Source organism: Nicotiana sylvestris, chromosome 6 (genome assembly GCF_000393655.2).
Source record: "Nicotiana sylvestris chromosome 6, ASM39365v2, whole genome shotgun sequence".
Taxonomy (NCBI): Eukaryota; Viridiplantae; Streptophyta; class Magnoliopsida; order Solanales; family Solanaceae; genus Nicotiana; species Nicotiana sylvestris.
The window spans coordinates 31,214,927-31,226,325 of NC_091062.1; the positions used below are offsets into that span (position 1 = coordinate 31,214,927).

At 35.3% G+C, this 11,399-nt stretch overlaps 2 protein-coding genes across 3 annotated transcripts; both read right to left on the reverse strand.

The window, feature by feature from the left end:
• Positions 1 to 467: 467 nt before the first annotated feature.
• Positions 468 to 2,434, reverse strand: LOC138870435 (uncharacterized). Its single transcript, XM_070148239.1, has 5 exons — positions 2,354 to 2,434; positions 2,119 to 2,263; positions 1,433 to 1,578; positions 964 to 1,358; positions 468 to 861 (listed from the first exon to the last, which is right to left on the reverse strand). The coding sequence occupies exons 1-5, from the start codon at positions 2,432 to 2,434 to the stop codon at positions 468 to 470; spliced, it is 1,161 nt and encodes a 386-aa protein (XP_070004340.1).
• A 4,881-nt stretch (positions 2,435 to 7,315) lies between these two features.
• LOC104213040 (F-box/FBD/LRR-repeat protein At1g13570-like) lies at positions 7,316 to 11,029 on the reverse strand. Of its 2 annotated transcripts, none has more exons than XM_009762440.2 (4): positions 10,909 to 11,029; positions 10,072 to 10,249; positions 9,137 to 9,301; positions 7,316 to 9,051 (listed from the first exon to the last, which is right to left on the reverse strand). In XM_009762440.2, the coding sequence occupies exons 2-4, from the start codon at positions 10,075 to 10,077 to the stop codon at positions 8,752 to 8,754; spliced, it is 471 nt and encodes a 156-aa protein (XP_009760742.1). In that variant the 5' UTR covers positions 10,078 to 10,249; positions 10,909 to 11,029; the 3' UTR covers positions 7,316 to 8,751. The 2 variants fall into 2 exon arrangements, with proteins under 2 accessions (XP_009760742.1, XP_009760741.1); XM_009762439.2 differs by having other exon boundaries at positions 9,390 to 10,249.
• Positions 11,030 to 11,399: the final 370 nt, after the last annotated feature.

The window sequence follows — 11,399 nt, forward strand, 5'->3', positions numbered from 1 at the left end:
TGTAAAAATGAATGCCAATGTGCTCGCCTCTTGTACTTTTCAAATCTTCTCATTGGTATTGGCATAAATCGAACACCCTTGTCCATTAACACTGATGCAACTCTATGCCTTTCAATAAACCTCTCCGCAATCTGTTTGAATGTCATCCGGACCATGGCAGTGACATGCAATCCACGGGCAGACTTCAACAAGCCGTTGAATGACTCCGACACATTTGTAGTCAGGGCTCCCCACCGTCTGCCGCCATCAGCATGCAATGTCCACATGTGAAGATCATGTCCTATCAGCCAAGTATAGGCTCGTGGATCTAACTTCCGGATCTCTTCCATGCGCCTCGTGAATTTGCACTGCTGGTACTTAGTAGCAGCCATCCACATTAAATCATGCAAGGTCTTGTCGTGATATTTCTTCTGGAAATTGGCCTTCAGGTGACTCACACAGTAACGGTGGTATAGATAGGGTTCATGTCATTCAAGCAAATGCCGTACAGAACTTAAAATACCACCATGTCGATTAGATATTAGACAAATACCTAAACACTGTTTGACAACGTGCTGCTTCAAGTGGTTCAAAAAAAGCGTCCACGTCTCTTCGCTTTCATTGGCACAAATGGCAAAGGCTAGTGGAAAGATTTGTCCGTTGGCATCTACTGCAACTACAATCAAAAGCTTAATATCATACTTTCCATAGACATGAGTACCGTCTATGAAAATTACAGGACGACAATGTACAAAACCATCAATTACCGGTTTAAATGACCAGAACACATAGTTGAAGATATATTCCGTTATGTCCAGACTCCGCTCATGCCTCCATTCAACAATAGTCCTGGAGATAAAGTATTGCAGTGTGGCCATGTACCTAGGCAGAGATGAAAAAGACTTATTTCAGTCACCATAAATAAGTTCAAAAGCACGTTTGCGCTCGAGATATGCCTTTCTTTTGGTTATAGTACAACCATACTCCTGGTGGACGGCTGTAATACACTTTTTAATCTTGAACCTAATGGACACTTCCAAATATGGAATCAAGACAAGAGAAATCAAGTCTACATTCAGGTTGAAGTGATTCTTATTGAATGTGTCCATTTCACATTTGTGGGTGCTAATATACTTACCCACTTTCCACAACCCTGATTTCTTCTTGCTGGCACGCAACATCCAGTGATAACCCATAAAGTCTCTACGGCATACAGCCTTGTACACCTCCGTAGTTGACTCCCTTATCGTCATCTCACGGCACTCTCTTACGCTGTAGATTTTTACAGCCCTGATTAGGCGAGCTTTATCGGGGAAATACATGCCCTTTTCCAGCACCGCTGGTCTTGACTCATCCCACATTGCTGACCGTCCGGCATACTTGGCAAATTATCAAGGTAGGGAATATTTCGCTCATGAAACAGCACGTGGGACTCGTACACTCTTGGTCTAACGAGAGGTGGAGGAGTATGTTCCCTCGTCAGCTTAGGGTCGGCATCCACTTCCTCCTCGTCATCACCCTCATCAGGAAAGGGTGTGTCATCTCCAGACTCATCGGCATTGTTGTCATAATCACTATCATCTTCCTGACTCTGCACATCTGCCAAATCACGAGTCAATACGTCGTCTATGGGCAATTATGTGAGGTCAGGAACATCAAGTTGATCGTTTTCACTATGCAAAAAGAACAAAATGATAAGCTACTCAACTAGATAAATAATTTACATATAGCTATATCACTTTATTTACAAGTCGTACTATGTTGACGTTCCATGATGGACATTTTCTTGTTGGTGATGACTCCCGGATGGACCACCATGGTCCAACATGCCAGAACTACGCATATTCCAACTAGGAGCGGGGTCATAATTTGTAAAATTCATATTCGGACGGTACCCCCTATGAAAAATATGAGTGTTAATACAAATCCAATTCAAAAGACTTAAAATAAACATCACTAAAGCGTAGAAAAATTGAAATTTACCAGTGATCTTGTGGATTATATAAAGTCGAAGTGGCTGCTCATTCGCCGGTAGTGACAAGTTTAAATCAAGGCAAGCTCTTTCATCAAGAATCTGTCCGGCAAAAACTGCTCCAGAATAACCACCCGATGACTGGGGGTTATCCCTACTATGCACACCCTCATTATTGGGAACGTCTTCAACCTTGACGTACATTTCCAACAATTTTATTACAATAAATTCCTTGTATTCATCCGAAATCCGCAAAAAATCTCTAAGAGTTTCATCATCTTCGATGTTAAACTCATAATAATAAGCAAACCCCTGAGGAGTCACAGAATACGGAAATCTACTGGTTACTTTAAGGTTCACCGAACGTTTCCTCACACTCATTTTTTTACGTAACAACGATACCAATTTATCATACTCCATTATAAGCGATAATTTAACATGACACTGTGGAGATGAACTATACCTCACAGAGTTATTCTCCATTACAACCTCATCCCCCCCCCCCCCACTTCCTCTACAACCTCACCCCCCAATATAATGAAACCCTTATTTTTGGCTCTTCAGACATTATAAAAAATGCTTGATAAGAAGAAGAGAAGTATGAACAGAAGTTTGAAGGAAAGTTTTGAATGGATTTCATAAAATCCTAGGCCTTTAAATAAGGCAAGTCCTAGCTTGGGGTGCAGAATTTTTTATGAAAAATGCAGTATAATACCACGTTTTATGTATTTGAATTATTGTTATGCCACTTATCCGCAAAACACTTATTAGCGGGCCCAAATATTAGTGTAAAATGCAGTATATTATACTACGTTTTACACTAAAAAATAATTATTTATGTTAGTCATGCAGAACACTTATTATTGGTGGGTCCAAATAGAAGTAAAACGCAGTATTATACTGCTTTTTCCTAAAACGTAGTACTATACTGCGTTTCCTTATAAAAAATTAATTTTTTAGTAAAACGCAGTATAATACTGCATTTTACTTTAACGGCTAACTTTTCGTTAAACTAAAACGCAGTATAAAACTGCGTTTTAGTTAGAAATGTAACTCTTTTTTTAACTGTATAAACGTGTTTTGAGTCCAAAAATCCATTATTTTAGTTTCGAACTCTAAATTATTCGGTGTCCCCAAACCCCCCCCCCCCCCTCCCGGAACTATATTGTCCTTCGTATTAAAACCCCCTCATCGCTGACCTGGCATAACGTGTGCAAACACTCGCTTGGGAGCGCGTGACAGCTGGAAAAAAACCATCAAAATGGCTCATATGACATAAAATAATGGCTAATTAGCCTAATCCTCTTTCACATTTATTTTTTGAATAAATATTCTCCATATTTCAGTTATATCCACCTTTCTTCCTCATTTTTAAAATATTTTTACATTTTTTTTACATTTCTTCTTTATTTTTCACCTTCTTCTTCTTCATTTTTAACCTTTTTTCTTCAGTTCACCATATGGATTTCCTCTGGGGGAAAAATTCCCTCTCTTATTTCCTCTGAAATGATTTATTCTCTTTTTTGTTTTAGTCTTCTTTCATTTCTTACACATATTATTAAAAGAATACCAATTTAAATATTCTTATTAAACTCAACACCTTGTAGAGAATAAAGTTGAATATCTTGAAACTTCTTTATGTAATCTGGAATTAGAGAATGTAATTTTATTTGTTGGCCAATTGATTTTTTATTTGCGAAATTTTATTTTGTGTAATCTTTTTTATGTAATATAAGATGATTTTTAAGAAACCCTATATGCCTTTATTTATATTTTTCTGTGCAACAAAGTGAATATAAATGACTTATTCAATTGAAGTTTAACATAAAGCACAATCACAATTAAACTTAAAATTAACACAGTGCCAACAACAACAACAACAACCCAGTATAATTCTACTAGTGGGGTCTGAGAAGGATAGTGTGTACGCAGACCTTACCCCTACCCTAGGGTAGAGAGGCTGTTTCCAATAGACCCTCGGCATCCTTCCCTCCAAGAACTCCCCACCTTGCTCTTGGGGTGACTCGAACACACAACCTCTTGGTTGGAAGTGAATGGTGCTTATCATTAGAGCAACCCACCTTGTCCAATAAAATTAACACAGTGCATTAAATATTATTTTGGCCAAAACTCATAAAATTAATCAATCACCCCAGGGTAATAATACATCATGAGTAAACTGTACAAAAAAACTCTTTAAAAACCATAAGTTAATATAGTTAGACAGACGCAACATGGGTTTTAATATATAGAAGAATGTAGTTCAGGTGGGTTTTGGGGACACCAGATAGTTTAAGTAGGTAACTAACAAAATGGTAAAAGTTTAGGCGGGTTTTAGGCTGAGTTGAATAGCTACGTGTAGTGCTACATGACACGTTTTTTAAATAATTAGCAGAGTGTACTACACGCACCTCTAAGTAGGGGTGTACATAGGTCGAGTTGGTTCGGATTTTACAATTACCAAACCAAGCCAATTGTGTTGGGTTATTAAATCTAAAGACCAAACCAAACAATAAAACTCGGGTTTTTCACTCTAGGTTTTTCTCAGGTTTTCTCGGATTTTCGGGTTTTTCGGTTTTTTTTCCCGGTAAAATCTTCGTAGAACAAAACATATAAATTGTGCTCAAAATATTTCTTTAGTCCTAGTAGGATACAACTATATAAAGTATTTTCCAAGAAAATAATACAAAATATGAAATATGTCACGGCATTATCCTAAAATATTCAACAATAAAATTATGTAATATAAATATTGCTAATTAAAAAGCCATAATAAAAATAAATATAATCTAAAAGTACTAAGTCATGCTAAAATAAGTAGACTAATAAGGGAGTATTAATTACATGACTAAACGCTAAAGAAAAAATAAAAATAGGTTATGCATTTTATCTAAATTAATACAAAACAAAAAATAGATATTCAATACATTCTCGTTCGTAGTATTGAATTGAATGTCTTTTATTAGCATTAATATTGATTTGATTTTGGTTTGGGCTTTGTTAGCACTATTTAATTTACTAATGTTAATGGCTATAAAACTTATTGGAACATTCAAAAGTTCTAGGTCCAATCTTAAAATAATACCTCAAAAGATAAAATTATGAATTCTTTTAAGAAATATTTATAAATTACATCACAATAAGTGTATTTATATATTAAATATATCTAAAATTTCTATATATATAATAGTTTGGTTTCGGTTTGGTTTCGGTTTGACTTTCTTTAGTTAAAACCAAACCAAACCAATTATGGTCGGGTTTTTTTTTCCAACACCAAACCAAATCAAATCAAACCATAGTCGGGTTTTTTTCTCGGTTTGACTCGGATTATCGGGTTGGTGCGATTTGTCGGTTTCCTTTGTACACCCCTACCTCTAAGAATGCAATAAGGGGTTTTTAATACGAAGGGCAATATAGTTCAGGGGAGTTTTGAGGACACTGAATAGTTTAAGTAGGAAATTGACAAAAACATAATAGTTTAGGGGGATTTTAGGATATTAACTCTATTTTTTTTATTATTGTTATTTGACTGACTATTATGTATCTTTTCTAAGTATTGTTTAAGCTCGAAAGCAAGCAGAGGTGTAAACATAATTAATAGTATCATCTTATTGGTGATCGTGACCGAAATATCATGATCATGAACGAAATATCATGACTATCTACCTAGTAGTCATGGGCAGAGGCAGAGAAATGAACCCATTTCATCGGAAAATTATAATACTATATAAATGGGATAAAATAAAATTTTAAATATATATAAGCTGTTAAATCCCGGGCACGATAGTAGTAGCCTAGTAGGTGCCCATGTCCCTTCGGTTCAAGAACAAGGTGTCTGTTTATGACTATACTTATGATTATCGATCCAGTGTTTTTTTTATATTGGCTCCTTATCCCGTGCATATTAAGTGTAAAATATTGATCCATGGTGCACATTTTTGTATAAATATAAGACAGTTAATTGAGCTACAAAACAATCTTGGTAAGATCTCAATCAGAAACATTCCAAGCTTTAATATTAGCTAGTGTCATAACATTTCTTTTGGCATATTATGTCTAAAGAAATGGAATTCATTGTTTTATTATAGAGGTTAAAATCTCGCATGCTGGGTTAATATCACTAAGAGCTTATATAATGTTGTGTTGGATGACTCGACCGAGGATTTAAACTTCTATAGTACACCCTACTCTTTCTTATTAATTACTGTTACATTACTTGGTTGAGTGCTATATATGTATGTACTGTTTCATGGTTTAATCTCCAAATTAGCGAGTAATAATGTGAAGAAGAAATAAATAGTATTCTCTTGAGTTAGATCTTGGTGAAAATATTTGAACTATTTTACCTTGTGGAAATGCTCATATAACTCATGATGGATTTTTAATTATTATTCTAAGTGAGAGATTGCAGTGTTGATGGGGAGAAATTCAAAAATAGCCAGATTTACAACTGGTCGTTCAAAAATAGCCAAATTTCAAAAGTAATCGAAATTTAGCCACTTTTCATGTAAAGATAAATCTGAGCGAAAACACTTCAGAACCTGGAAAATACGCCAGTATATTATACTGGAGTTCCAGCATAAATATGCTTGAACTCCAGCATATTATACTGGAGTTCCAGGATAAGTATGCTGGAAGTCCAGCATAATATGACGGAGTTCCAGCAAAACTACACTGGAACTCCAGCATAATATACTGGAGTTCCAGCAAGTATAATTGTCCAGTATAATATACTGGAGTTTGGAGCACCGGTGCTTCAATCTCCAGTATATTATACTGGAGTCAGCAAAGTATACCGATCCAGCATAATATGCTGGAGTTCATACACAGGTGCACCGAACTCCAGTATATTATGCTGGACCGGTCTCTCTTACAGCAAAATAGAGGCTATTTTTCATTGACTTCGTAAACGCTGGCTATTTTTGAATGACCAATCCGAAAACTGACCATACCGTGCTATTTGTACGTGTTGATGACGTTGTCAGAACAATTATTAGTGTTTTATTGGGCTGATCTTCTTTCCCCACCTCATGTACAAATAGTATCCTTTGATCTGCTGATCATAATAGGTGAGCTTGTTGCATCAAGTTCTCTTCTTCTCTAATTCTGATGTCACAGCTCACAAGAAATTTAAAAAACCTATTAATTTGATATTTCCAAAATACCATATAATTTCTGAGCAAGTTTACAGATGGTCACTCAATTGTTGCTTTATTGCTCAAAGTAAGTAAACTATTATTTGTAACAAAAAAATTACTTAACTTTGCCTAAATATTACAAAAGTCATTCAACTTTGCATAAGTATCATAAAAATGTCTATTTTGTTTCCTCTTAGTAACTTTTATGATATACTAAGAGAGCAAGTTAACAGAAATGACACTTCTATTTTCTAACGTAAAATCATTCACTAAAAACAATAGGCACCAAGCGGAGAAATCGCATCTATTGACACCCTTACAAATCTTTACTAGGAACATGACTAGAGCTATATATATATCTCAAACCCAAGCATTACCAAACTACAACACTCTTTATAACAATTACTATATCCTTAGTTTCACTTATAAAACTATAATAGGTTTTGGACATCAGGTTATAACTGTATATACACTGGTTTGAAGTCACCCTTGAATGGTTCAGTATTTTGAACTTAAACAAGTCACTTTGCTCAAAGACTGGCAACTGAAATACAAAATAAACATATGAAACAACCAAAAATGAAGGAGAGACTAAGAATTCAAATCAGAAATGTCAGTCTTCTACTCTTCTTGTGAGCTATAGTATATGCATGACTTGACAAGGAAATTCTTTTCTTCTGCACATAACTATAAGGACCTATAAAAGAGAAAGAATCTGATTTCGTTTAAATTCCTTAGTTTAGCAAACCAAAAGAGTTGGAATGACAACAAAAACCAGAACAAGTCCTGCACTAAGAATACTTAAAAGTTAGAATAATTCTGTTACCAATGCCAGTTCCCAGTACTAATACTGTGAGTGATGAAACTTATTGCCACAAGTGATGGCGAGCTAAAGAGAGGGGACCGGATAAACTCAAACTCGGGATCGAAACCTAAGACTTTCTGGTTTATGCTTATTGTCACAAGTGATGGCAGAGCTAAGGAGAAGGAACCGGATAAACTCAAAGTCTCAAACTCAGGATTGAAACCTAAGACTTTCTGGTTTATGCTTATCTAGACCATTTCTTATAGTTCAGGAGCAAATTTGGCACTTTTCCCTAGTTTTTAAGATGAAAGGATTTTAACTTAATTACATCTGGGCGAAAAGCTAACAGATGTGAGTACTCTGCTCTAGTTACAAACCGTTGAGGGATTATTCTCTAAATTGAATGCTTCACACATGCAGCCTAATCCAAAGTAAATACTAAGTGACTCTTTATTTGATAAAAGTAAAATAAAATATATGACTTTGAAGTGGAACAAAATACAATGGCAATTGCCACTCCAGCAGAAAAAGGAGATTAGGTAAACAAAATATTAAATACCATAGTGAATAACAATAATAAAGGAAAGATCCATATCATTATTAGTACTAGCTAGGTGACAATTAAGAGTATCAAATCTCCATGGCTGGCTCCACCTTATAGACATAAAACACTTGAGAAAAGGCTTCAGGTTTGCGATAGGTATGTGAGCAAGTTGAGGATTAACACAGAGCAACTCGTTGAAATACACAACCACATAATAATTGAAATCATAATTTGCATTGCACAGATTAATCAAGAACATGCATTAAGTGTAAAATCCCTTACCATTGTAGTAGCATATTCTTAACGAAACAGACTAGTCATAATAACAATTATAATCAATTTCTACTTCAGGTGATGCACGCCGAAATGAGTTTAGTTTTCTGGAAATACTGACTGTTTTGTAAGCGTCATCATTAACTTCTAGACATGGCTCAATTAGCATTTTCACCAGTATGGGAGACTTAGCTAATAGAAGCTTGATAAGTTGCATCTCAGGCTCTGAGCCTATAGTATATATTAGCTTAACTTCCCTGAGGTGATTAAATGTCATATCTGAGAAAGCTTCCACTTCAAGATATTCTAGTGCTGGAATACCAGCATCTTCATCACCAACCTAAATGAGATTATCAAAGACCCAACTCTTTAAACTTATTGCGAATAGAAAGTAAGAAAATAAGAAAGAGAAGTAAGAGTCTAACCTCGATTTCCAAATATTGTAAATATGGGAAGCTTCTTATCAAGCAAAGAGCACACGAGACCACATCCGATCCACCCAGATAAATATTAGCTAGGCGAAGACGTTTGACACAATTAAGATTAAAGGGAAGCCGTTTTGGCAATTCACCTGCTCCTGCAGCCAAGAACTAGGAAGAAAATAGAGAACGACTCAAGACCCAAAAGAGATTACATCTATGAAAATGCATAACAACTAAGTGTTGAAAGCAGATGTACCCTCAAACTATCTTGATTTAACTGCAGATGCTCGAGAGCAGAAAGAGACTCAAAAAACTTGGCAATATCACATTCTCGTAGCCCCTCATAATCTTCCGTATCCGCAAGAGACAATTGTGTCAGAAGAGGGGTATACTTTAAACTAATAGAACTTATTTCGCCAGTGAAGTTAAAAGATCTCAACATAGGAGCATTAATTTCAATGATGCCACTTAAACCTACAATGTCCAGTACCAACCGCTCGAGCAACTGGCTACAAGAGATTAACCTTTCAAGGAATTTTGGTGAAATTGTGACGCTACGTAATTCCAAGCTAATTAACAGCTCAAATCCTTTGCAGGCCGGTGGAGGAAGCATTAAACAATTTTGGAGAGTCAAATACCTCAATTGAAAACATGTGAAAAATGAAGAAGGTAATTTGTAAAGGTCGCCCCTGCCCGAAAGTTTAAGATCAAGATGCTGAATTCCATTTCTAGAGAGAAAGTAAATTAAGTTGTCAATGGTAGGACACGGCATCAGATCAGAATTAAAGGAGAGGGCAAACTTAGTAATTGGTCCGGTATGATGGGTCAAAAGGTGGTAGATAATGTTGGTAAATTTAAATGTAGGGGGTACCGAGTCCTTCGTTGATATCAAATTTTTTAGATCAAGTGTCAATTCTGGAAGTCTACACCACTTATACCTCCATTTCTGTGACAAGATGCTTGTCCTCACAGCTTCTCGTAAAGGCAAACGCATAAGAATACCATCTATTACGTTCTCAGGAAAGCTGCAAAGTATGTCCAAAGGTGCAGTTTGACAACCATGCTTTTTTCCCTTAGGAGGCATCGTGAAACAATAAATCAATCGCAAATTAAAATCTGCAGAAAGTAAACAAGAATATGAAGATAAGGAACATCCAACAATAAAAAAGTGGCCTCGACATGCTACAACTGAAAGAAGTAAACGAAATGACTGCTAGCAATAATACATATAGTACATAAATACTTCAATAATCAAACGATACCCAACAAAAATGGAAAATCAAAAAGAACAAAAACAACCATTTTTATCCTTTTGCTCGTTTATGCTTTCTCGGAAGGATAAATTATTTTATTATAAATCTCTGAATGATTTCTACAAGTTCTCCACCAATCTCCACACACTTCTCCACAAATCTTCGCCCCATAAAATAACCTAACAATACCCTTACCTATTTTAACTAGAACAGGAAAAACTATTCCTATATAATTTTGACTACAAATCCTATTTAAACATGAATTAAATAAACTAACAGATATCAAATCCTAAAAATTTAAGATTCTCAACTATAACTTTGAATTAGTTTTCCAACAAACTCACGTTTACATGAAGATTAGGAGAAAACAAAAATACCCAATATTTGGTATATTTCTAACACAGGATCAGCTTAACCTAATAGTTTTAGTATTACTAAAATTTGAAGAACTAAAAAAGCATAGCATAGCTTAATCGAAACTGCAAGAAACCGAAGGAATAAAGTTGACAAAATTAAACTTACTGGACGGCTATATACGAGAGATGGTGCCTCTGTGTCACCGCTGTTGAAAGATTTCTCTCGGAACTTGGAAACCACCAAAATTCCTCTGCTTCTCTTGTCCTATTGGCTTATGCGTTCTCTGTCGATATAAAATAATCCCTCGTGTCTATGTGGCAAAGTTTGGAGTTTAAGAGAAAAATAATAATTATCCGTCCTAATTTATTTTGACTTTTGAGAGTCAAATAATTTTTTATATCCCTTTTAAATATTTTAAATTATAGTATTTTTTAGAAGAAATTATATCATATATCACTTGGGTCATACCGTCCATCCAAAAATAGCCCACATTTGAAACTCTAACCTGGTTTAGCCCAAGTTGTATATGTTTTGAAATTTTGTTTACACCTGGTAGCCCACAAATATTATTAACGGTTTTTTCTTTTAAATTTTTCTCTCTCTCTTTCTTCTCACGCATATTTTAGAGAAGTACGAAGGCAATTGTCCCCCATTGT